Raw genomic sequence first — 27,768 nt, forward strand, 5'->3', positions numbered from 1 at the left:
AAGGGCTGATGTTTCTCTTACAAATATATTCAACAAGTGAAACAGCACTTCGCTCACACGTCAATGGTCCAGAAAAAAAAAAAAAAAAACTAACTTGTCAAAAACGCTCAGCACCAACTGGTGACAAGAGCAAAGAAGCTGGTATATTTGCATATTACTGATGCATAGAGCTGATAGATTGTATGTTGTGATTGTGGAAGTCCAAACTGAAAGCATGTCAGTCAGAGGAAAACTCAAGGCTCTATTCACAAAGCAGAACAATAATGTATCAGGATACTGAACTTTATGCTGAGGCAGCAGGAGAGGAGTCCATCAGCCACACTGCCTGATTGTCTGCAAAGTCCAGTTCAGCTCTGAAGGAAAAATCCACCCTAAAACACTTCAACACCATTAAGAACAGACAGTGGTGATGTACACGGCATGTGTGGGTCCATTTCATGATATCATGGTGTGTTTCTCCAGCCTGTTGGCATCCCCTGCCTGTCAAACACCGACACTTTGTCACAGCCCTTTGCGTCTAATGGGTGCCATTAGAAGCCAAGGGCACCCTTTGGCATCAGTATGAGACGCGGGGGGGTCGTGGGGTGGTGATGTCGTGTAAAGAGTGAGAAGGTCGGCGTGGACGGCAGGACCAAGGGACCTTCAAGCACGAGACAAGTTTGATCCTCGTTTGCAGCAAAACGGAGGGAGCAGACTGTTGGTGTGTGAGTGACTTTGGTGCCTAAACCTGACAGCCTGATGCGTCTCTCTGGACGTGAAAGAGCCATGACAAATTGTCAGTATTTGACGACCTGGGAATGAGGAGAAAAGTGGGTGACACTGTTTACAGTAGTAGAATTCCTGGGCTGCCTATTTCACCTCCTGGAATTTGACCCCGATGACCTTAATCCACTCAGAGGTTTAACATCACTTCACAAGTAGCCGGTAACTTCTGCACCTCCTGTATCACTGTATCACTTGAGTTTGCTATTGTTTGTTTTCTTCACTGAACACATGTACACATTTTGGAGGACAAAAATAACAACTGTCTCTAGAGTATCAAAAAACAGCTGGAAAGCTTGTTTCCTCTTTTCCTCCGCTGACCTTTATCATCGTTGCGTGTACCTTTCACACGCCTGCCAGCCACTGTTGTAACTGAGGACCAGCACTGAGAGCTGAGACCACACAAGGAAACAGTTCCACAATACAAATATCCACTCAGTGGCCACTTCAGTAGGTCCGCCTACACAATCCATACAATCCAATCCAGCTGTTGTACCATGAAGTTTCCTCTCCTGCTGCCTATAATGCTCAGCTTGTCTTGTTGTCACGGTAACAGAGGTGTTCATTCACTTCTATGTTTGGCATTGAGCTCATAGTTAGTGCTGCTGTTGGACTGGACTGTGTTTTACTGACAGCTGTTTCCACTATTCTGTCCCCCCTCATGTATATAAATAGGGAGGACAAAAAATTAGTAACATCTTTACATATTCTCCACAATGTGAACACAAACTGAACATGATAAACTTTGTTAAAAGGTATTATTAAACACTTTGAGTGGATGAAGGCAGTTCTTTTTCAGAATGTTAGCTAGGGACAAGTCTGAAGGTGGTACTTTTTTTTTTTTTTTTTTACATGAGGGGTGAACTGGCATAAATGAAGCAGAAGCAGATGAGGCAGCTTGAGGGAAAGCGAGTGCACCAACAGAAAACAAAAAACTGCCAACATGTCATCACAAAATGACTCCTACAATGCCTTGAACATCACATGTGAGTATCTCAAGGTGGATTTTTTAAAAACTCTTTGAATGAAACCTGTTCTGCACAGTGCCATGTCCACATCAAATGGATGAGGAAATCAACCTTTCAAACAACTGGAGTGCATAGAGGCTCTGCAATTACAGATCATACTTTTCATATTCACAACATCACACGGTATTACTGTAGGAACATGATGCAGTGCCACTTAATTCTCACCAACAAATTGATTAACACCGCCCCCCCGATCTCATCTGTAGGTCCTTGATATTGTTTACCTCCCCTTTAAAAAAGTGCATTTTTGCTCCAGAAACATCAAATCCATCACACCGTGTCCTTTGAGGCTGCTGCCACTGTGTGTTGGCTTCCGCCGTGTTTCTTGCCGCGGCCCGGAGATGCGGGGCTGGATGTTCGGACGCTCCTCGCCCCGTGGCTCACCATGGTGGGGAGGAGGGAGGAGGACGGGGAGGGAGGGGAGGAGGAGGAAGAGGGGGACAGGGAGGAGGAGGTGCAGGAGGAGGACGAGGACGAGGATGGGGAGGACGAAGAGCAGGAGGAGGAGGAGTAGTAGTTGTACTGGGAGGTGACGGCGGAGCTGGACGAGGAGGAAAGGGCGAGGCGGTGCTGACGTTTGCTGGCGCTGCGAGCCCCTTGGTGGGGGGCGGGGCTCAGGGTGGTGGGATTGGCGCTAGCGTGGGATGGCGACGAGACGTGGCTAGATGAGGGGAGGAGACGACTCAGATTCAGAGATGGGATCAAAGACTTGTGAGGAGGAGGAGGAGGGGAGGAGGGAGAGGGGGAGCAAGGTGGGAAGCCAGCAGGAGGGAGCGAAGAGGAGGAGGAGGAGGAGGAGGAGTTTGTTACTGGGGACAGCGGAGACGGAAGAGCCTGTTTGGAGCACTGGGCTGAAGAAGGAGAAGGCGAGCGGGAAGGAGACTTGGAGATGTTTGGAGGAGGAGAGAGAAGAGAGTTTTTTCCAGAGGAAGCAGAAGGCGGAGAGGCTGAGGAGGAGGGGCAGGAGGAGGAGGAGAGGTGCTGGAGGCTGTTGTGGACATTTGAACAGTGAGGAGTAGACAGAGAGGCAGACGAGTGTTTCCCAGAACTATGGCACAAGGCTGGGATCTTAGAAGCAGGTAAAGCAAGGAAAGAATGGTTACTATCCCCAGCTGCAGCTCTAGCGCCTCTGCTGTTTGCCTGCAAACAGAGACCATGGACACGGCCAGTCAACGCCCTCCTCAGCACAGGCTACACAGACGGGGAATAACACTTCATTTAAAGGGATAGTTCACCCATCTGAAAAAAAAAAGATATTATTTCACTTCCCCACTAGCTGTTATGTAGGACAGTAATCACAAGTCACAAGATTAAGGCTGTTACTTTAAAGAATGTTAGCTGGGGGGAAGTCCTCCTCAATGGCAGGAGGCTAACAGTTAGCATTTGGAGCATCCAGCCAGTATCCAGCACTCAGTAACAATGAGAGGAAGAGAGCACCACTACTGTCCTACATAACAGCTGAGTGGGGGGGGGTGAAATAATAACACATTTTTCAAAATGGGTGAACTATGCCTTTAATATAGGCGTTGTTGCTGTTCTTACATGTTATTCCTATAGCCTTGGCCAGTTGGCCTGATAACTCTTTTCCAAAGCTAGAATCATAAAAGCAGTGCTCTTATCAAGGCATCTGGAGACACAGGGCTGCTCTAATGATGAATCAATAGTCCTTAAAACCAAACAGCATGCATAAATACAAGCATTCACACACCTAAACAAAGAACTACAGCCCTATCCTCCCAGGAGCATCATGCATACTGCCAGTTCCCATCTTTACTATGTTTGCCACCCATCAAAAATTTCTGGCTGTGCAACACAGGACTAAATCTCAATCTATTCTAACTTAACTGACCAAAGACATAGTAATAACATACATGGGACAAAATTCACTGGTATTTCCCATATATTATAATGTCAGCATCAGCTAAGAAAATGCAAGACAATAATAAAGAATACCTTAACAAATGTAAGATAATGTAAGATAACTGTAATCTTTGAGAATACTGGAAATATTAACCACCACTACAACCTACGTTTATTCAAGATTTACAACCTGTGTCTGGTTAAACCAATAGCAGACCAGCCACAACACTCATGCAGTGCTCACGGGATGATATACTCTTTCATGCTATGACAGGGATGATAATAACTGACATAATATCTGCATAATAAACAATGGTAAGCTTATGGCTTATGTGAGGCTCTGTTGGTGGAACAAGAAATTACCAACATCTCAGGGATGTTCTGAGGCGTATTTGAAAGACGGCCAAATGACATTTCCACAGCCCGCTGCCACGTGAAGAATGAACTGACACAGTGAACATGCTGATTGGAGGAAGTGCATCAGGGTGAAAAGGCAGGTGCACAGTGACAAAAAAAAACCCAAGCAAAACAGGCAAAAACAGTCAGAGAGGGCTTCGGGAAGACCCACATCCCCTCACGTACTGAATGAGACAGAATTACACCAGAGAAACAATGGAAGCACATTAAAAACAACATTGCAATGGCTACATATTGCACTATGACCACAGTTGCTGATGTTTAAAAAAGCACAGAGCATTCATATGGAAGCAAAATGCATTCACCTAAGAAAAAAAAATCCTCTCTGTTTCTCTATATTAATTAGATTATCTTCACAATTCTGAGAAGAAGTTTCATGGAAAAAAATCTCCCCTGTATTTCTGAGTTAATGAGATAATTATCTCAATAATTTAAAAAAACATGCAAAAAATCTGCTGTTTTATCCCATAATTCTGAGAAAAAATTTCATGGGGAAAAAATCTGCTATGACAGAATTCTGAGATAATTATCTCATTAATTCAGAAAAACAGCAGATTTGTTTTTCATGAAATCTTTTCCCAGTATTCTGAGATAATCATCTTGTTAATTCAGTAAAACAGGGCCAATTTTTTTTCATTGCAACTGCATTACACTTTTGTACTTTCCTGATTTGAACAGAAAAGTAATGCTGTCTAATGCTCGTGTTCATAGATTGCAAGCTCCACTCCACTCCACTCTACCTATAGTAAAAATCATAAATAAACTAAGATAGTTTCTTCCAGTTTACCACCACAGAGGGATTCCAACATGTAGAGGTAATACTGATTCCCTAACATGTGCACTGGAGTCAACTAGTGGCCAGAGATACTCCACTAGTCTAATCTGTGAAATGGTTTACTGCAGTTGGTTTGTTGCACTTAAATAGAATGGTTAGAAAGGACACTTATTATAATCTCACTTCACTGAGTGTTGTTTACTGTGGAGGGTAAACCCATCTAACTCAGTTTAATCACCTTTTTAAGTGAAGAACAGCATCTTTTTGACATTTTTAGGTGGGCATAGATGTTGATGAAATTAAGTAGGATCATAATAGTCAAAAGCATTATAGTGAGTATTGTCAAGCTGATGCAAATTATATGGGGATGGTTTTCTAGTCTGGTGAAAGAAAGAAACAACCTTTGCTATTTGTTATTTCTGATGCAGATGTCCCACTGGGCATGGTGGTGCTACAAGGAAGGACATGGCACTGCCAGGTTTCAACCTACCACCACTGCTACTGTTACAACATTTTGGCTTGCTGGCGGCACTAAGTGAAAGGTCATGGGGTTGTCAAAACTGAAAAGTATCATCATTTAGTCAAAATGAATGTTGTCACCAAATTTCAGTTCCTCATATCAAATTGGATATATGTCACATGCAAGATTGCTGGTGATGCTAGATGAAAGGTTGTCAAAGGCTGATGCTAGAGGAAATGTCACTAATTTCACTACTTTCATCGCAATAGTTTTGAAATACTGACAATTAAGCCAGCTGGTGGTGCTACAGGGAACGTCATGAGGCCAGCATGGGCAGATTTCATCCTCAAGTCAACAAGAATGTTATCACCAAAATTGATGGCAATCCATGAGATATGACCATCTGGACATAACTGCTGACTGACTGCATGACAAGGCTCTGTACAGGCCAGCTTTCTAGCAAGGCAAAAATGAAGAGAAAAATAACAGATTTTTTTTTTTTTTTTTTTTTTTTTTTAAATATTGGCAGCTGTTCACTATGTAGTGATAACTGAGTCCAGATGAGTCTACCCTTGTTTTTTTTTTTTTTTTTTTTTTTATCCCACACTGAATGTACTGATGCTTGACAGCAATGGTTAAAGTTTGTACAGCATGCCATTCAAAGTGTACAAACCCACACCTTATTCAGTGAGGCAGTGATAGTAAGTCACTTTCTATCCAGTCTAATTCCATGCTACACGTCCTGTCAGAGTAGATCTACCTGTCTGAACTGCTTCTGGGTGTCCTGCAGGTTCTGCTGGCCTTTGGGTGCCTTGTCTGGTGACCCCGAAGAGGATAAGTGACGAGACTTGGAAAATGACCGTTGACTGGAAGAGTGAGAACCACCACTAGAGGTCTGAAAGTGAGATTTATAAATAAGAGATAGACAAAAATAAAACAGTTAGTGACAGGGGTTATGTGTAGGATATGTGGGATCATGCTGTCATTTAAAAGAAAAGCCGAAATGTGTGTTGAGTGAGAGAATGCGAATTACAGAGCATCATGCTCACAACTTTCCCAGAAACACCAACATTAAATGACAACCAAAAGCCTTAATATCCAGCATTAAATTAATATGAATTAATATTAAATTATCACTGCATCCCAGGTTATTTGATCACTGCAACACATGGTGCAAAACTGTACATCTTCACTATCAGCGTCTGCAGCAAACTTCCACATAGCCTTGCACCAGGAAGAGACGACTTGATAGTAATTTCAGAAATTGTAATCACACAAAATTAATCAGATTTTTTAATTCCACAAAATGGAATAAATTTTTATCCGTTTTGTTTGTGTTTGTTTACGCACTAAAAGTGTTATTTTGGAACCTGTTTTTGGAGGTGAATGGTGAGACACAAATACAGTACTGCGGATCAGTCAAGGGGAGCATGGAGCAACTGACGAGGATATTTCACCACCATTTGGACTTGCCACCATTTGGGTGTCTCACCCAGGTAACTACACAATCCAACACTCTACCAAAGTTCAATTTTGTTTGAAGTTTTACATCAGCAGAAGTTTTGCAGCTCCCATCTATAACCAATTTGTATCCCTCCTAGTATGTGTTGCTTATATTCATTTTCCTGAGAACGCAAAATGGCGCAGCTGAAAAAAACCCTGTTACAAGAAGAAAGGTCTCAGCAGAATACGCAAAATGTACTGTCAGGCATTAGAGACCCAGCCACCAGCACTATGTAAGCAAATGAGACATAGAGGGAGAGGAACATTAGATCCATCAGACCTGTTTCTTGGCAGAGGGACTGACAGTCTCCTGGGGAGGCTGCGGCTTGGCCCTCTTATTCTGTGGTGGCTTCAGGCCCTTCAAGACATGAGATGCCGGCCTCTTGGATGGACTCCTTTCCCGTTCTCGTTTGACTTTCTCTCTACGTCGAAGGTCGTCTTTGGAGACCAAGGTGGGAGTAGGAGAGAGAGATGGTGAAGAGGCAACAGAGGAAGGGGAAGAGGGGATACTCATGCTATCCACACTGATTTCCAGCTGTTTGATGGATTCCTCTAGACTTTGAATTGAATCAAACGCACTCTTGCAGAGCTCGTCTGTCCGACTATGTGAGTTGGAGTGGCCAGTTTCGATAGATGAGGTCATGTTGCTATTACTAGCTCTGCCTTGAGTTAGGTCTATGTGTTTGAGATTGTGAATCTCAAACCTATTGGTTTCTTTTGTTTCCTTCTTAGTCTCCTTGTCCAATGTTATCTCCTCTTCTTCCTCATAGACAACAACCTCAAGAGTCTTCTTCCCCATTTTAGTTGTTCCACTTCGAATGGCCTGACTGATGGCAGCCAATTTGTTTTTGGGGAATTTGAATTTGAACTTCCTTTTGGTCTCTGACTTTGCAAGTGAGTCTGGTTTCCAATGGTTTCCACTGTCAGGAGATAAAATGCAATCTGTGGGAGATGCATGAGCTGTTCGTGCTGTGATTTCTGTTACATCGACTACTGTATGTGTTTGAGCAATACCAGTTTGTATGGTATTCTGCTCCGCTTCCTCATGTTTCTTCTCCTCTTCATCCTCAATATTCTCTGATGATAGAAGCCTATCCAGATCCTCCTCACTTTCAAAAATAGTAGATAGCCGCTTGTAGGCTGACTGAATGTCCATGGGCTCATTGAAGATGATGACAATGGGTTTCTTGTCAAAGTCATCAAAGTTCTCGCTGCTTTGCTCCTCAGATGGGTTGTTAGTGGGAGTGCCACTACTGTCCACAGCAATGGTCTGCGTCTCTGAGCCATCAGTTTTGGCTAGATCCTCCTCTTTGGTCCTAATCTTGTGTCTGGTCTTTTTGATTCGGAAACTGATTTTATCAGTAGGGGGTGGTGGAGGGGGAGGACCTTCGTCATCAACTAGTTCGGGGCTCAGGCTACTTCCTTCTTCTGTGTATCTTAATAGGTCCCTGGATAATTGCCTTGCTGCCTCCTTATTCTGCTGCTGGCTGCTTTGGTTGCCAGTGGAGCTTGCTGATAGGGAGGTAGATTTCTGTGTGGGACCAATAGCTATACACCCCTGATCCGAGCTCATGGGCTGATCCTGTTGTGATGTTGGTGATGACACTGTAGAGCAATTCTCTGGTGGAATATCCTGCTTTTGCATAGTTACAACGACTTTCAAATTTGACTTCTTCTCTAACAGGGAGTTTGGAGCAGGCACCTCCTGGATCACCTTCTCCACATTTTCCTGGTCAGCATTTATGTCACCAACATCTGGAACATTCTCTTTTGATAAAGTCACAATTGTTGTTAATCTGACCTTTTTGTCTCGAAATGCTTTGTTCAGAGAAGACACCTCTTGGAGAACCTCTTTGTTTTTCTGATCAGGATTGACAATATCAATGGTAGGCGCATTTTCTGTCTGCAAAGTTACAACTGGGAGTAACTCCACCTTCTCTACTGGTGTTGCATTTGGGGCTGGTGCCTGTTTTACGACCTGCTCTTTTTTCTGGCGAGAACTTAATTCATCAACAGTGACATTTTCCTGTAAAATTACAACTGGCTGTAACTCCAACTTCTCTGCTGGGGCAGGGTTTATTAAAGGCACCTGTTTGACCACCTTCTCTTCCCCCTCCTTCTTCTGTTCAGGACCTTGAACATCTTTCCCAGCTTCATTACTTTCCTCCAGCCCAAATGCTGTCACCTGTTTATTACAGCAGCCATCTGCAGTTCCTGGTTGGGAGGCTAACTGGTGTCCAGGTGTTAGTAACTCAGAAGGATTTTGATTGGGCACCTGTGATGTTGGAAATGCCATTTCTTCTCCTTTGCATTGGTCATTTCCTCCTGGCAGAGGATTCTCATGTGACATCTCTGCTGTGACATAATACATGACCTAAAATAAGAAAATGGAGGAACAAGAACTATTAACAGGAAATACTAAAAAATGCCCAGCTGTTTCAAATACCTACTGTAGGCCATAGTGCTGCTTAGGTGTATACTGCATGAGCTTCCCATATATTCTCATCAGTCAAGTTACCACTCTTGGATGTGGAGTAAATATTCAGGAGTTTCATATGTTTAGGAATTACTGAGCATACATACTGAGAGAGATGAGTTCTACAGCATGACAGGTCTGAGCTTCTCAAACAGAACTTTTTACTGCTTATTGCTGTTGTAAAATCTAAAATTATGGACCTACTTTTTTCCATAGGATCAGAAGTGCTAGTGGTGCTAGCTAACTAATGGCTAGTGATTTTGGAATTTCACTTTACTGTGCAGACTTGCAAGTAAAGCTTTTGTCATTTGGGATTGAAGGCAGCACATGGTGAGTATCTGACACAAAAGTTACACATTATGTGTGAGGTATCCCTTTAAGGAGGAGCCAAAGAGTCTGCAGGATTTCATTCAAACACAGACTTCAGACAGTGATTTCACACATTAGCACAACTTGAATACGCGACAGCAACTTAATTATCGAGTTAGTGTAGTGTTTGGTCTGAATGAAAACCTGTACAGACATGGGCCTCAGTGGCACAGGATTGAGAACCACTCTGCTGGAGGAATATGGAAAGGGGAGGGAAACTGACAATTTGCCTGTGCACAGTGGACCCAGATGATGTTTTTATATGGAATATATATACGTCTATGTGAACCAGGACAGGAGACTGCCTTACCCTTGGGCTCTGTGGTGGGGTGCAGCTTCTGTTGTCATCTGTGTTGTACAATGGGTTGTCTCTCCAGAGCTGAATCTGATTGGTATGACAGTATATATTGATGAAAAGGCAAACAAGTTGTGTAGGAACATGCGTATGCTTACAGTGTGCTTGTTTGCTCTGCGTGCGTATTTGTATGCGCTGGCCTATATGCTTGTGTATGTATGTTTCTACAGTCAGGCAGAGTATATTCCATCCCAGTTAACAGAAAGACATGAGCAGCCAAGGCAGGGTAAGGAGCAATAGTTACTTTATTAATCCACAAATGGTAGGCACAGAGTTATGTACAGTCCGCATTGCCAAAGATGGAACAAAGACAATACAGCCAAGAGATAAAGTATTGAGGGCAAAGTTGGAGATGTTATCCCATTAACACAAGAAAGTGCAGTTTATACAAAAGTAGTGTGACTAGGGTAGTAGCAAATCCTTCAGTTTCATCCCTGACTTGACACCCTTGACATCCCTGACACTCTTGTACTTTCTTTAACCTGAGACCTGCAAGAACCCATGAAGAGGCTATCTTTTGTTTCCTTTTCCACTGCATGGAGAACCAACTATCAAGGATAGTGGGTGCTCAGGCTTAATCTTTTGTAGTCTTATAGTTTATTTTTCCCCACTCGTTGGCAGTGCCCTGGATGCCCTGCTCTCACAAATGCAGTGAATTTTTAACTCCTTTTTTTTCATTTCTAGCCACTAATCTATAATATTTTATTATACATTTATATTGTACTCTGGGCTGATGTTTTTGTTAATTTGTGCACATGAGGTATTCCAGATAGATAAATTATTCTCCTCAAATACTGATCAGGACTTGCACCTGTTCATACAGCATGCAGTTTGCATTGTTTTACCATTTGTTTTTGCACTGTTTTTTTTTTTTTTGTTTGTTTGTTTGTTTTTTTGCTGGCTGCTTTGTGCCGTAACCCTCTGATGGCACATATTTACAGAGGTATCAAGACAATGGCACCACTAGCTCCTCCTAAGCTTCTGGGACCCGTGAAATAGCCTTAATAGCACGACACGCTCAGATAAGTTCATGTAGTTGAAAAGGGCCAAAAGTCAGTGACCCATCAGTAGACTGAGAAATAAACATGATATATCCTACAGTCCCTACCACAGCTACTGATAATGTATCTGACCTGATCCAGTGCCTTTCACCACTGTGCCAGCAGGGTCTCTGGTCACAGAATCACCAAAGATCTCCTGGTCACGCCAAAGTGAGCTGACATTGTGGGCTTGTGCCTCTGCCTGTGCCTTGATTGACGAAAATAGAGCCAACAGTGTTTACTCAGCAAAGCTGCCTTTGGAACTCTTTATTTCACCTCAGCATCTCCTTCCAACCACAGTCACATACATCAACATGTCAGTCCAATATTCTTTTATTGCTATTAGTGAGACACCGTGGAATCATTACCCTGAATATGTTTTAAGTAAGATCCAACCGTAAAACGCATTAACACTGTTTAAACACAAATATGCCCATTTCACCACGTGGCTGTGGTGAAATGGGCGTTCTGTTGTTTTCTAGATTAATTCCCTTACACTGTGATGATTACTGACAACATAATTCTGTAGAAGTAGAATACAAGGGGAATGGAGGGGAAGGACAGGCAGGACAGGAGCTAAGAGCTCCTTTAGGTGTGGAGTAAAACTTACATCCACAAACAGCACAAATTTTTAGCACCACTGTTGCATTGTGTTGTCACTCTGACCTCCCAAACAAACCATGCAGCTACAGAGCTTGCCACATGCCTTTCCAGTGGACGACCATGGGAAATGGTGTTTTCCAGTTTCTGATTACGAAATGCTGTTTAATCTGCCTTCTTCTTATTAAATGATTAAATGGTGCACTTTTTTTTGCATTTGTTGGATGCTCATTGTAATCACTGCATGAGGTTACATCTAAGTCTGCAGAGCTATGAGGGTTGAAACTTCCTTTAAGGGTTAGCTTGAAGGATCAGGTTAGTTAGAGTTAGATAAACACTGGGACAGAAAATCAGATCTTTAACTCTTGTTCAAATCTGATCTTTATATGGCTTGGTTAACATACTCAAAATTACATAAAACTGTGTGTCCTGCACAGTGTTGCACTTGCCTTTTGCAGTGCCTTGATTAGTGGGCATGGGACACTGCTCTGTTTCAGCCCCACTTCATGATATAAGATGAAAGATGGCTATAAAAATCTTGCTTAGTGAAGCATTAATTTAGAGATGTTAATCTCAATACCTTTATTAAGTAGGACACCCAACATTTCTCTCTAAAAAGCCATGAGACAATTGCATGTGTCCAAAAAAAGAGTTAAAAATCAGACCTTCTGTGCCTGTCTAAATTCAGCCATTAATGATTAGTGCTGTTAGTGGACTTTTCTTTGTTTTACCTTAGGGTCAATCTCTCGGCTCTGGGGGTCAGAGGCTGAGAGGTCAACCACATATCTGCTCTCTACTTCCTTCACAGTGCATTTCTGAAAAACCTGGGCAAGAGGTAAATAATAAAGCGTAAAGGTCACTAGGATTGTGGTTGGGAAGGAGACAGGGCTGTAGCAGAGAGTGAACTTACCTCAACTCAATGAAACCACCCTTTGTTTGTAGATATACAGTATAATGTAACGATGTAAGGCAAACTTTAATCTTTCTTTAGTGAAATTAAGTAGTATCAAACTAAAATATGTTATATGAGGACAGGCAACATTTCTGCAGATAATTATAACTACATCAGTAATAGGAGAATGTTGAGATTCAGGGACCATAAACACTCCTATCCTTTCATTATTCTAAGTGTTGTTAGCCTTCATTTGCATTTTCTCATTTCTTGTGGTATGTTTTGAAAAGAGAGCTTTTAGATCATAAAAGAATATCTCAAAATTCAATAACACTACTGCAAAGAAATTCATTGCACAAAAGGACCTTCTTAATCGCCATCTGCTATTCCATTTACCACTATCAAGCAAGCCAAGATATTACTGGATTAAACCTGCTGATCCACAATATTCAACTGCAAGTTGGACATGATAAAATTGTTAGTTGTTTTATCTGCTGTAGGTTTACGAAATACATGAGGTAAAAATATATATATACCTGAAGTTCTTTCATGAAGTTGTCATCCTCCTCTTCACCATCATCATCATCATCTTCCTCCATATCAGTGGATGTTGTAACAGGGGTGGAGGTGGAAGCCAGGACTGGTGCAGGGTGAGGCATCTGGGGTTTGGGCTTAACTTCTGGAGGCTGCCTGGGGGGTTTGGGCTGAGGAACCACAGTCGTCTCAATCTCATCCTCATCCTTATGGAGACAGATGAAACAGTAATGGAGTATACTATGGGGACTCAGCCCTCTGTTGTATTATTTATGTTTTATATTATGTTTTTCTTCATTATTTGCCTTATTTAGCTTCATCATTTGGAGCCATTTTTACAACCTTCTTAACATCCCAAAAGAACACAGGTAATTATGCTACTAAGCTATTATGCTATTAAGCTTTAAAAGGCCAAAATAAGAAAATGACATCAGGAGCTGGACAAAGAAATCTGCTGTGACATAATGAATATTGAACTTTGGTAGAGTGTTGAGTTGCATAGTTGTGTAGTAAAGAGCAACACAGTCGGCGGAAGGAGGAGGGAAGGAAATCAACACCATTTTTGATTCCCGCGGTAAGAAAGATTAATGTTAATTTTTAGATAATGTTACGTGACATTAGCAAACGTCCATTTTAGCAAACATTTCCAAACCTTAACCATGACCTTCTCCTAACCTTAGCCAATAACGACAAACATTTTCCTAACTTTAATCTGGCCCATTTCCTTAACCAAGTACTTTTGGTGGCTAACACTATGTGATATGGATGCAGGCAGACAGAAAATAATAGGGCAAAAAATGTAGACATCTCACAATTTTAGAGCTATAATTGTGAAACTAATACGTTTTGCACTGTGGACTAAAGTAGCTATACATTTCGCTGTGAGCCTGGGTTTCACAAAATAACACTTTAGCACACATAAACCAATGCGAAAAAGATTATGCAAATATACAGAACAAGTCTGTGGAGATTTTTTTCATGTAATTAAAATTATTTGTGAATGTACTATCAGGCCGTTTCTTCCTGGCACAAAGTTACTATGTTGAAGTTTTCCTGCAGACACTACCTCCAATTCAACTATGAAAATAACATGACATGAACCATTTATTTTGTAGAATTTTGTAGAATTTGTGGATGAGCTGGCAACATCACAACAGATATTCAAACCTCCTCAGTTCCAGCTGGTTGCCGAGACATGAAAACTGGCATCACAATCTTCACATCTTCGTCAACGGGCACAAAACATAGAGGTTGTGCAAAAAAGTCTAGCGGACCTAAGTGGCCTTGTGTTGCCCGACATCCAGTTGCAGCTCTGGAGAGCAGCAATAAGCCCAGCCACACACCTGCAGTGCAGATATGGTGGCTTTTTGACAAAACAGTAAGTGGCCTCGGTAACTGACTGAAGATGTGGCGCTCCATATGGCACATCCATGGCACTATTGTTAAAAAATTGTGCCAGCATTGGGAAGCATGTACATATCGCCGACTCCTTCCATCATTACACTTCTATTTTACATATTTTATATTTTGTTTACTGTTGATAAATTATGATTATGTACTGTTTATTTGTCAAGTATATAATTCAAAATGTGACAAGAGATAGGCCTCTTCATGTAGTCATTTTATATGAACTATTTATTCATGTAATTTACTGAAAATGTGCTATATCATGATATCTAGGAGATGGCCTATATCGGGATATGAGATTTAGGTCATATCGCACAGCCCTGCATAAAACAACTTAAAATTGACTTGCCAGCACCATTTCACTGTGAGTTCTAAAAGCTTGCTCTTTTTCATTTTTGTCATTTTCAAAGAGCAGTACTTAACATAACAGGGGATACGTTTCCAATGGATTGGCATCACTTCGACTCACTGACTCACAAGCTAAATAAAATGGAGCAGCATACAACAGTTGTTTGCGATTTGTTTTTCAGTGAACAGCAGTTGTAAGCCATATTCCTCTGTGTTTTGAAGCCAATTATGCTTTTTTGGTGCCTCTAGTCTACTGTTTAGATGAGGTTTTCAAACTGTAGTTCAGGGGGGGACCCTATAGTTTATCTGAACACTCAATGCTGGCTAACAGAGGGATATGAAGAAAAAGAGAAATACTGTTTAAAGTATAAACACACACTCACAAACCTGTGCTCCAACAGGCTCTTTCCTGGTGGTGAATATCACTTCTCCAGACCTTGCTGTGGTAAGGCCTGGACTGGCAGCATAGAATCTGATAATGATGGGAAAAAAAGATGATGATAAAAAAAAAAAAAAAATCATACTGCATATATTTCACATCCTTGGCATACTGATATTCTCGTGTTTAAATTATCACTTGTGGAAAATCTGGAAAAATCATCACTGATATAATAACAAGAGACAGAAGATATGGGTTTCAGGAAGCCAAATGCAAACATTTTGAGATATTTTTAGGGTTCGACCTCAATTTTCACGGTAATCCACCCAATTGATTTTGATATTTTGTGTAAAAGCCAGAATTTTGCCTGACTGTGACACTGGAGGGAAGGATCCTAACTTGCCAAAATGGAGCATGACTGTGTGCAAATTTCATAGCAATCCTCCCAAAAGCAAAAGCAAAATGTTGAATTGACAGTTGGTTGATGGACCTACCGACACAACCACCCTTAGCACCCATCAGACTGCAGGACAAAATTAATAATAACAAACACTGCTGCCATCCTATTCATGTCTTTTGTGAATTAAGCAATAAAAAGGTCAAAGTCTCAGAACTGGCAAATTCAAGCAATGGGGGAAAGCAGGCATAAAGCAGAGTAGAGACAAGGTACAGCATCTAGAAAGGGAAAGGCAGAGGTCAAGGGTTCTGGAACTCGAAGTGGAAGCTAGAAGATGTTTGAGTGGTGACAGCAGGCAGCAGCAGTGGGATGTTACAGGTCAACATCGAAACATCCAAGGACAGTTTGACAGCATCATCTCCTGGCCAAAGCTACAGTCACTCAAGTAAGTGACCAGTGGTAAAGGCATCTCTTCAACATATGTTAGTACATTAAAGTACACCCTTGACATTGTCTCATTTCATACATTCCAAGTCTGCCTCAGCCAATATTACTGAATGTAAAGACTCTGTCATTGCCATTATCTGATTTTATATGACATCAAAATAAACCTTTTTAAGTCAGAATAAGCCCCTAACACCCCAGTCTCACAGTAGACCCATAATCATGAGCTGACCTTCGTGGGGGAGGAGGTGGAGGAGACTTGCCGGCCTTGTCTGGACTTGGCTTTCTCTCTTTCTCCACACTGGACCGGCGAGGTTTCTCCATCAGCGGCCGGCTGCAGCGCTCTGAGCTGGGTGGAGTTGAGGGATTAGGAGCCGAGTGAGAAAAACCTGAAGGAGGAGGTTCCACAGAGGCTGCAGGAGGCTCCACGGAGGCCGGAGTGGGCTCCATAGAGGTCACGTTAGATTCCACAGAGGCTGCAGGAGGCTCCACAGAAGCAGAAGGCTCCACAGAGAGTGCAGGAGACTCCACTGAGGCTGCAGGAGGCTCCACCGGCTCCACAGAGGCTGCAGGAGGCTGAGAGGCTTCTTCTGGAGCTGTATGTTCCAAAATATGCATTGATCCTGCCATCAGAACTGATTCTAACATTACATTATTATACACAGGTGCCTTCAAAATGCTTTTAGCCCTCTTCACTTTTTCCACATTTTGCTCTGTGAATTCAAAACTAATTAAACTGAGATGCTTTTGTTTGACACAGTCTACACAAAAAATGACAATACAAAAAGATATTTTTAGAATTATTTTGTGAAACAGTAATTGGTGTCTGCGACAGTATTGAGGTTAATGCAAAAACTGCAACTTATCAGCACGCCCAAAGAGAATCCACAGACTTTTTTCTGGTTTTCTTTGGTGATACAGGAGGAAAATCTGTGGGATTCTGTGGAGTGATATTTTTTGACATCTTTTAGTTGTTAAACTAAGTTGTTTTCTCCTCTGTTGTTCCACCTCATGACATGACATTAGCCACAGACAAAGGGGGAAGGGGCAGGATGCGTTTAGGTACACAGCAACGGGTGCTGCAACACTATTGTGTTCAAATTCTGCGGAATTTCAGCGTCGTTTTCGCCGGAGCACCGCGGGCGCCGAGTCCATTTGGGCCTGCTGATCAGTTATGTCAATATAACAGGTGAACTCCAGTCAAGTTGTACAGAATAGAATCTGAATGCACCTTAACTCCATTTGTGTCATTGCAAAGGGACTGAATATCTACTGCCTTCAACAGTCCATCTTTTCAGTTTGAACCAATTCAGTGAAAACTAAATAAATCTGATGAAGGCCCTTGAACCTACAGAGCTACATTTTTTAATACAGAACAATGTGTCATGCCCTCTTTTTTTACTGACTATAAAACAAAACAAAACAAATAAACAATAACAATAACATTAACAATAAATTCAAATTTCATTAATCTTGAATTTCAAATACTGAATAAATCATAGGACTTGAATACTCTATATGTGTGTATTTTTCATTACTGAATCTAGAAACTTACTTGGGTCTGAGGGTCTTGACTCGGGAGCGTCCACCTCATCAGGCAACTTGGGACCTTCGTCTTCTTGGGTTTCTGACAATGCCACTTGCTGCTCCAGTGGGGCTACAGTACACACAGAGCAGAGGTCATGCTTAGGAATACACACTAAGCAGCACCCGCACTGGTAATGGGTATTAGCCCAATTCAGGCTATCAAATAAGGGTATAGAAACTGAAACATAGCCCTGAACCATGGTTAGGATTTTTACACACAGGATGCTAAACAGAGAAAAATCACTATGTCTTGATCATTATTACAAAATTACCCTAGATGGGATGGTTTATGTCTGCAGTGTCCAATAAAAGCAATGGATCATACTGACGTTATTAAGTTATTAAAGGGACAAAACTGAGTTACGTCTTACATTATTTCAAACTAATTCCAAATCTAGCTAAGAAGTAGTAAAAGTGTACTGTATGTACAGCAGGTGTCTGCCTTATGCACTGTAAAGCATTAAAGGGATAGTTCACCCATTTTGAAAAAATGTGATATTATTTCACTTCCCTTCTTTGCTGTTCTGTAGCACAGTAGTGGTGCTATCTTCCTCTCAGTGTTACTGAGTGCTGGATACTGGCTGGATGCTCCAAATGTAAGTAAATAAAGTTTACGTCATCAGACTCAGAACTCATTTATTTAACAGTCTAAACGGATTAAGGTGGTTGTTTTTAAGAATATTAGCTGGGAGGAAGCTCAGTGGCAAGAGGCTAACAGTTAGCATTTGGAGCATCTAGCCAGCATCAAGCACTCAGTAACAATGAGAGGAAGACAGGGGGAAGTGAAATATGCCAAATTTTTCAAAATGGGTGAACTATCCTTTAAAAGTGTTGCTTCTGTAAAAATTAAAAATATAAGAACATGTTAATTCCCATGGTGTTAAAGCTTTAATTTTAGGCAATTTGTAATTATTTTGTGGTCAGCTTAAGAACAAACCACTGTCATGATATGGGATAGTGAAGATTACCTTGAAGTGTCAGGTCCAGGGGGGTCTCCTGCTCTGACCAGGATGTAGTGGGTGGTTTCTCCCCCGGAACAGGATGAGAAGGACCCTCCCTGTTGTCTGACACTTCAAGGTCAGGTATGGCTCTCATCAGGCTGGCCTGGGCCTCCTGGAGGATCTGGTCAAAGTCTGCAGTCGTGGTGGAGGGAGGAGGCTGACTGGACCCAGACTGGTTGGGTTGGCTGGTGTTAGGCATTGACTGGCTCTCACTGCTAGTCTCTAGACTCTGATTCCCCTCTGGCGTTTCTCTGTCGGTAGTCTGTGGAGGACAGAGACAACGCAAGAGAGTCTGATTCTTTGTTACAGTACATCTCAGAGGGAACCCTGAAAAAGGATCTAAATAACAGCACTCAGTAACAATGAGAGGAAGATAGCACCACTACTGTCCTACAGAACAGCTGGGGGGGAGTGAAATAATACCATTTTTTTAAATGGATGATCAGAAATCTTATTGGCTTGCCATGCACTTGTTAAGTGACTGGCAGTGTTCAAAAGTATACACCACTTATTTTCACCACTGATTCCTCACTATCTAACTCAGAGTGGTGCTTCACAAGTGGTTAATGAATTGAAACTATAACTAGTATAACTACATCTCCTTTATACTATAGTATGAGCAATTTGGTATCTCATAATGTCAGATAGTATTCAGCACTGACCTCATTACTTATCGCTGTCTGGTCCATGCTGGTACAGCTCTCCTCAGCTGGTGCCACAGCAGGCTGCTTGTCTGTAGCTGCTGTGCTGCCAAGTCCATTTGCCTGGAGAGGAGCTGTCCTCTTCTGCAGGGCTGGGCTGTTCTCTCTGCTACAAGGGCTCACCTTTATACCACAATATTAAAGAAAATTTATTTACATACATATATTTACATTATGCAGGCTGCTGTAAAAATTACCAGTAGACTGATTTAACTATATACTGTAGACTATTTACCACATTATGCCCAATGAATGCTAGGTTAGGCTCCAGCACCTAATGATCTTAATTAGGATAGGTGGCTTGAAAAATGAATGAATGAATAATTGGACTATCCCTTATGCTATTTCGAGTGAGTATCTATGTAGGAACCATGCTTGGATATTGGATTGATTTTCTTGTGCAGATTATTTAGCATGTACTTATGTATTTTGAGCCGTTCAGATGGGCACAGAGGTGAGCGGTAATATCAAGCCCTAGCGTCTGAGTGTTTCATTGGAAATACCTTGGCCACAGTTGGTGAGTCTCGTCCATGAGTGGGGGTCAGGGGTGGACTTGGGTGGTGATGGGAGGACTGGATCACTGTGGCTGAAGAGCTTTTCACTCGATGGGCCATGATGGGAGAGGCTGGGCCGGCCAGCCTGACCTCAGCCTGGGCATCAGAGGACGAGGGGTTGGGAAGAGGGGGTTTAACTGAGGATCTGGGCTGAGGTTTGGGGGAGCTCTCGGTCTTGGCAAGGCCCTGGCCTGTTTCCAGGACCTCTTGGGGCTCCACTGGGGCTGATCTGGCAGGAGGCGTCGACTCTGACACACACCTGAGGACAATATGAAGAAAAAGTACATCTCCACATCTTCTGATGTTCATTTCTGATGAATTCAGCTTGTTAAAGTCTCAGGCTGAAGTAAGCACAAGTGCTTCAGATCTGCATCTTGTACGTAAACACAGGGAAAAAAACAGGTGTTACTGCTATGACAGCTGTGATTTATTAAGATTTTCAAACATAACATATTCACAAATCACGCTCATTATACAACCATCTCATATTTTGTAAGAACATGAGATGAGATCCACTTTGTTTACAATCATTTATTCTTAGCTTGGGACATGTTTTGCCACACTATGCAAAGACAAAGTGCTGTGGATCAGCAGTCCAGGGAAACTAATGGGTTTCTGTCGCCACCATGTGGACTCCTATCACATCCAAGTAAATGAATAATCCAACACTCTGCCAAAGTTCAATTTTGCTTGACCTAGCCAAGGCAGAGCTCTGACAGTTGATGATATACCTGCGGAGAGTGCTGAGGGCCTCGGTCAGGGCTTTGACCCTCTTCAGCATAGAGTCCATCTTATGCGGCTCCTCCTTCAGGAAGCGCACCGCCTCCACCTCTGCCCTCAGCACCGAACGCATCTTCACCTGAAGCTGTGGAAACTCAGCTGGGCGGGAACAGTTTCAAGATGAGTTTCAAGTCAGAAAACAAAACGAAAAAGTACATTTTAATTTGTCAGCTAGTTCTCCTTAATTTGGCATTCACTTCTTTTATACAAATTCAATTTATATTTATCAAGTTAAACACCAAAAAAACACTGACTTTTCAAGATGGTTAGTGCCTCTCCAACCCTCCTCAGATTGACTGCTCCCTCCTCAACGTCTCTCAGAGTGATTGACAGCTGACCAGTACTAGATATGGAGTTTCTTTTCAAATGGTCCACATAGTTCTCCAATTCACTGAGAGAGGAAATAAGAGAGTGCACTGGTTAATAATAGAGGTTGAGAAATTAATAATGCAGTATCAATTTATAAACATAAGATGGCAGCAGAGTTTTAGGAGCTGTGCAGTTGTATATCTTCTGTGTGCAAAGCAGCGATCTCAAGGCACACTTAACAGCTCTGCTGGTTTTTGTAACACCCAGGTGTCGAAACAATTACATCTTGGGTTGGAATATATCACCCAACACAAAAGTGATTTAAGTGGAAGTGCTACAACCAGCAGCTACATTATATGGATGACTTAGTTCTAAAATGTGGGAAAAAAATTCTAACTTTGAGGCACCCTAAGGGGAAATCTAAGGTAAAACCAGAGCTCACAGGGTTAAAATAGGTGCCAAAATGACTCAAGTCATTCTAAAGTACATTCTAAAGATATCAGCTATAAACCTGTGGTGGACTTAATTAGCTAAAATTTGACAAGAAGACATTAATGCATGCTAACACTTCCGTGTATTTTTCTTACTGAAATTTTTGGCAAGACTTTTTCACAACATACTTTTCCTAGAACGCTAACACCTCTGAGTCACCATTAAGTTGTGTTAAGACAATGCTGGGCAAACCAGTTTGACTGTGTCTGTGAGTTTATGAGCCAGACTGACATATGTTTGTTTGTGTGCATGAGTGTGTGTGTGTGTGTGTGCGTGTGTGTGTGTGTGTGTGTGTGTGTGTGTGTGTGTGTGTGTGCATATTTCTTGGCTAGAGGCCTGTTTACCAATAGGGGTGGAAAGAGTGCTAAAACATCCTTCTCAAGCAGATGTACTGAAAAACTAGATGAATGTGCTCAGACTAGAGGTTACTGAGTTTCATTTTAGAAAAGAGAATGAAAATACATGTGATCCTTTCCAGTGTAATTCTGTAATAACAGACCAGAGGAGAGAGTCATTGGAAATAACTGGACTGTGACTGTTCACTGAGATTGAAAACACAACTGATTTTGATTGAGTTTTCATCAGGTATGTAGAGCCATAAAATTTGTATTCTAGGATGGATGTAAATTATTCTGTAGCAATACTTCAAAACTGCACAAAAAGGTACAAGCACACAAAAAAGCTATCCAATAGCAGTAACAGGAGTAAATTTAATTAATTACATCCCCTTTTGCTTATTATAATACTAAGTGGTAATGAGCTGACTGTGACTAATGATTACAGTATTTCTGTCAGCCAATCAACATTAAAGACTCATGAGGGAATTTGCTGAGTCCCAAATGTCACCAAAACAAGAGGCAAGCAGCCACATGCCCTGGCACAAGGACTAAATCTGGAGAGATAAGCGTGGGAAAGGACTGGTGAAAAAAGACACTTTCCCATCACATGAACAAATCACAAACTCTTTCCCATATCAACTGGTCAGGTTGCACCACATCAACAGGGCTTTCAGTTCTTCTTGGTCTGTTTTATCTAAACTTTAACAGAGTATCTACAGGTTTACGAATGCCAATGCTAAGGATTTAAAAGAAGTTTTTAATTCTAACAGGTTGGTTTTAAGACCAATTTAACAAGCCGGACAAAGAAACAAAGTTGGCTAAATCAAGCATTATCTGTCTTATTTTATAGCTGTATCAAGTTAAAGCCCTTAAAGCAACTGAACTATGATTCTGTCATGAGAACAAAACTGAACTTTGGTAGAGTGCTGGGTTGTATAGTTACCTGGACATGATGTGAGTCCACATGGTGGTGAAATATTTATTTGCTCCCCTGGTATCATAACCACAACACTGTATTTCTATCTCTCTATTCATTTACATAGGGCTGCTTAATCTCTTCAAAAAATGGTCCTGGGACTTGTTTTTGGACCTGTTGCTGCTCTATCAAAGTGAATATAAAGATGGAAATACAGTATTCTAGACTAGCAGTTGAGGTGAGCACACAGCAACTAATATTTCAATACCATGTGGATTGACTCCCAGCTAACTATACAAGCCAACACTCTACCAAAGTTCAATTACAGTTCATAAAGGCAAATTTAAACTTTAAAATTTAAACTACACAAATTGTTAAATAACTCTAAATATGTTTTATATTTTAGATTCCTCAAAGTAGCCACCCTTTGCTTTGTTGACAGCGCTGCAAACCCTTGGCCTTCTCTCGATGAGCTTCAAGAGGTAGTCACCTGAAATGGTTTTCACTTCACAGGTGTGCCTTATCAGGGTTAATTAGTGGAATTTCTTGCTTTATCAATGGGGTTGGGACCATCAGTTGTGTTGTGCAGAAGTCAGGTTACTACACAGCCGACAGCCCTATTGGACAACTGTTAAAATTCATATTATGGCAAGAACCAATCAGCTAAGTAAAGAAAAACAAGTGGCCATCATTACTTTAAGAAATGAAGGTCAGTCAGTCCGGAAAATTGCAAAAACTTTAAATGTGTCCCCAAGTGGAGTCACAAAAACCATCAAGCGCTACAACGAAACTGGCACACATGAGGACCGACCCAGGAAAGGAAGACCAAGGGCTCTATTTTCCCGGCGCAGCGCAGGGTGGCGCAGTGAGGCGCACCCCGCGCAAAGCTATTTTCGACCAGCGCAACCCGTGGGGCGCACAGTTTCTTATTTTCCCAGACCGAGGTTCGCCGAGATGGGAGTGGCGGCGCAGCAGGGGGAGGTGCCGACAGATTCAACCTGGCGCAGTGACATTTTCGTGCCAAAAAGCTTCGCCGAGGTGCGCCAAAAGCTCGCCTCCTGAAACCATGTCTACTTTCGGCGCAAGGCGCAGCGGGGCCGGCGCAGTGGAATTTTGGCTGGCAGGCGGGCAGTGCGCACACGTCTCCAAAACCTTACAGACTGTCAGGCACAGTAACAATGCAATAAATAACCACAAAAAACACAATTCAGTGCTATAATCTCAATCAGCACATAAATGTATCTCCATATCGACTGTCCCGACACAACTGATGTCAGATCAAAGGAGACTGGCACCGTTTGGCAGCGTCATGGAAACCCAACCTGATCACCTGTCAGTCAAACAATGTGTCCAGTATGGTGATGTCTTTTTTCCGGTCATGGTGTCTGGCGCTGCTCGTGTTAACTACACAGTTCTTCTTCCATATATATAAATATTCCACACTGGGTTTCCGTTATCCGGTAATCACCGGACTATGACTGGTAGCCTAAAATCAGCCAAAGTCCGGTAATTTTTAAATGCCCGGTGAAAATATTCCCTCTAAGCACAATTTGAATTTTATTAAAACAGTCAATTTTCACGTAATTTTATTTATTTATTCAAAAAAAAAAAATAGCCTGCGTGATCCCTGTCTCCAATGTACCAGAGAGAGAGAGAGAGGTTTTTCTCTGCAGAACCGGATCAAAACAGCGCAGCAAAGTCGCCTGGGGGAGAACAAGATCGCAAGACTGATGCGCATTGCAAGTTGCGGAGAGACACTTGAGACTTTCGATTTTAATTCAGCTGCTGAATTTAGTTTTTATTGCATCTTTGATTTCAAGTTGGCAGCACGCAGCGTTATTAAAATGGTATGAGCCAGTTTTTTTGTTTGCAAATTGTAGTTGCATTTGTTTGCAATTGTATGCAATGTTCATGTTAAAAGAGCACAGGCTTGTGCAATATTTATTTATTTATTTATTTTAGACGTTACGCACTTGAGACAATTGACGGCACTCATTTTATTTGATATAGCCTACCTTTCAATAAAAATATTACGCTATAAATTGACATGCCTTGATGTCATTCTTATGTAGCCTGCATATAATTTTAAGCTCAATAAATTCAGATAATATTTGACCGGAATTTCAAACATTTGTCCGGTAAATTGAAAACCTGCCGGTCATATTGTCCGGTGCCAATTTTTTTTCTAGGGGAAACCCTGATTCCACACAAATCGAAAATGTAAAATGCATCGGTTCCTTGCCAGACTCTGGGCGTTTAGAACAGCAAATGTAAAAGCTTTCATGAACCGGATTTTGTTTTAATCTCTAGTGTGTTGTTGCATCAGTAAGTGACGGGAGTCAAAAGTTGCAAAACAAACATGTATGAATACTGCGAGGATTATACTTTGATGTAAAAACATTCATTAAAAATGGGGGCTTCACAGTTAAATTTATATTTGCTTGTAAAAATCAATAACTTTAACAGACGGTGACAGAGCTGGAAAAAGAGAGATGCGAGGCAGGTAGGTAATGGAAAGACAGGGGACTCAGGAAGACGAATTTAAGGATAGATGCATGGATGGATGGATGGATGGATGGACAGATGGATGGCAGGTACCTCCAGCGACATTCCAGCAGCCAAGACTGGCCTCACTGCGTGTGTGTCGCGGCTGCTCTCTTTCTCCATGTCAATTGTGTGAACGTTCATTACGCCTTCGCGCAGCGCATTTTAAAGGTGAGGACAGGGGCTCATTTGATTGGTTTAAAGTGAATCGGCTGTGTCAAACCCACTCCACGCCTTCTCTCCTCCCTTGCGCCGGTAGGAGGAACGGCGTAGTAGTTGCGCCAAGGCGCACGGCGTGCCAAAATAGCAAAATCCACTTGGCCACTCCCAGTTGGCGCAGCGCAGCTGCGCTGCGCCTCCGCCTCGCCTGGTCTGCGAAAATAGAGCCCCAAGAGTCACCTCTGCTTCTGAGGACAAGTTCATCCAAGTCACCAGCCTCAGAAATGGCAAGTTAACAGCAGCTCAGATCAGAGACCAGATAAATGCCACACAGAGTTCTAGCAGCAGACCCATCTCTAGAACAACTGTTAAGAGGAGACTGCGTGAATCAGGCCTTCATGGTCAAATAGCTGCTAGGAAACCACTGCTAAGGAGAGGCAACAAGCAGAAGAGATTTGTTTGGGCCAAGAAACACAAGAAATGGACATTAGACCAGTGGAAATCTGTGCTTTGGTCTGATGAGTCCAAATTTGAGATCTTTGGTTCCAACCGCCGTGTCTTTGTGAGACACAGAAAAGGTGAACGGATGGATTCCACATGCCTGGTTCCCACTGTAAAGCATGGAGGAGGAGGTGTGATGGTGTGGGGGTGCCTTGCTGGTGACTTTGAAGGCACACTGAACCAGCATGGCTACCACAGCATCCTGCAGCGACATGCCATCCCATCCGGTTTGTGTTTAGTTGGACCATCATTTATTTTTCAACAGGACAATGAGCCCAAACACACCTCCAGGCTGTGTAAGGGCTATTTGACCAAGAAGGAGAGTGATGGAGTGCTGCGGCAGATGACCTGGCCTCCACAGTCACCGGACCTGAACCCAATCCAGATGGTTTGGGATGAGATGGGCCACAGAGTGAAGGCAAAGGGGCCAACAAGTGCTAAACACCTCTGGGAACTCCTTCAAGACTGTTGGAAAACCATTTCAGGTGACTACCTCTTGAAGCTCATCGAGAGATTGCCAAGAGTGTACAAAGCAGTAATCAGAGCAAAGGTTGGCTATTTTGAAGAATCTAAATTATAAAACATGTTTTGAGTTCTTTTTTGTCTACTACATAATTCCATAGTTTTGATGCCTTCAGTGAGAATCTACAATGTAAATAGTCATGAAAATAAAGAAAAAAACATTTAGGTGTGTCCAAACTTTTGACTGGTATTGTATATATCTCATATATATATATGAGATACAAATCATTATTATAATTACTGTACATGTAAATGCTTTTGAAGGATTTAGGTTCAGATAATGTAAACCTAAAGTTTCTCTTATCCTGCAGTCTTCCTTCAATCGTGTCCAGTTTTCTACACAGACATGTAAACCGTATTAACATTCACTTACATGTACATTATCATTAGAAATGTGCTGGCAGGCGGCCAGTCTTATGTATAGCTTTGCTGGATAATGTAATTAGGCATGTACTGTGCACAGCACGCACTGTAGGTCATTGACTGGGCTAATTTATATCAGGCCCACTTTGATGGTTCATTAGGACACAGAGATTTCCTTACTTTGGTAGCTAATATAATCATTAAGATGGTTAATGTGAATGTTGACATGTCAGTCATCTTTAATGCCAAATTTCTGTTCATACTAGCACCTCTCAGAATATTCCATATAGAGCTGCTTGATTGATTTACATGATTTACTGATTCACTTTCCCATCAGTTCCTGATCAAAGATGGTCACACTGTTTCTTCATTTGTTGATATATTGGCATTTCTGTGTCTGATTTGCGTGCTGATGGACAATAAATTGACTGCATTGTTTTGCACCACACTCATCATGAATTAAGAGCGTGATAAATGTCATGATTCTGTCTGGAGTCCATGGCGTGCAACATCTTGGTATTATGATCAGTTATTATCAAAGTAGAAAACCCAGTCACACTAGATTAAGTCAGCCTCCATCTCCCTCACACTAATTTTTATAATTATATTTTTTCACAGTTTCTGCCTTGCTATTCCAGCTTCAGCCTCAATCACATCATTAGCAGTATGATGCGAACATGAGTGCATGAATGCTGAAAAGGCTAAATCGTTACTTTGTAAATTATAGCAATCAGCCACTAACAGAAAGAACAATATGTAGTCCAAATGGCAGATAAAGGATACCTGCACCATGCTTAACCAAAATGCATGATTGGGAATTTCTCTTCTCTCTCAAACTTCTCGGTTATACACTTGATACAAGGAACAATGTGAAATTGTAATAAAATTAAAACAGTATTGAAATAGTTATTTATGCCTAAAAATATTACATTGGGCAACTAGCCTTGTTACCTTC

General features: G+C 41.9%; 1 protein-coding gene across 2 annotated transcripts in view; it reads right to left on the reverse strand.

The window, feature by feature from the left end:
* Positions 1 to 2,366: 2,366 nt before the first annotated feature.
* Positions 2,367 to 27,768, reverse strand: part of LOC115375456 (sickle tail protein) — a 65,422-nt gene continuing 40,020 nt past the window's right edge. For both annotated transcript variants that reach the window (XM_030074852.1, XM_030074853.1), the window contains 14 exons: positions 20,924 to 21,060; positions 20,621 to 20,768; positions 19,839 to 20,148; positions 19,297 to 19,458; positions 18,602 to 18,896; positions 17,602 to 17,703; positions 16,279 to 16,642; positions 15,214 to 15,298; positions 13,074 to 13,277; positions 12,377 to 12,469; positions 9,961 to 10,035; positions 7,086 to 9,179; positions 6,063 to 6,197; positions 2,367 to 2,451 (listed from right to left, as the gene is read on the reverse strand). In XM_030074852.1, the coding sequence (XP_029930712.1) occupies positions 2,425 to 2,451; positions 6,063 to 6,197; positions 7,086 to 9,179; positions 9,961 to 10,035; positions 12,377 to 12,469; positions 13,074 to 13,277; positions 15,214 to 15,298; positions 16,279 to 16,642; positions 17,602 to 17,703; positions 18,602 to 18,896; positions 19,297 to 19,458; positions 19,839 to 20,148; positions 20,621 to 20,768; positions 20,924 to 21,060 (4,231 nt within the window). In that variant the 3' untranslated portion in view covers positions 2,367 to 2,424. The remainder of the gene's footprint in view (positions 2,452 to 6,062; positions 6,198 to 7,085; positions 9,180 to 9,960; positions 10,036 to 12,376; positions 12,470 to 13,073; positions 13,278 to 15,213; positions 15,299 to 16,278; positions 16,643 to 17,601; positions 17,704 to 18,601; positions 18,897 to 19,296; positions 19,459 to 19,838; positions 20,149 to 20,620; positions 20,769 to 20,923; positions 21,061 to 27,768) is intronic.

This window comes from Myripristis murdjan, chromosome 17 (assembly GCF_902150065.1).
Source record: "Myripristis murdjan chromosome 17, fMyrMur1.1, whole genome shotgun sequence".
Lineage (NCBI taxonomy): Eukaryota > Metazoa > Chordata > Actinopteri > Holocentriformes > Holocentridae > Myripristis > Myripristis murdjan.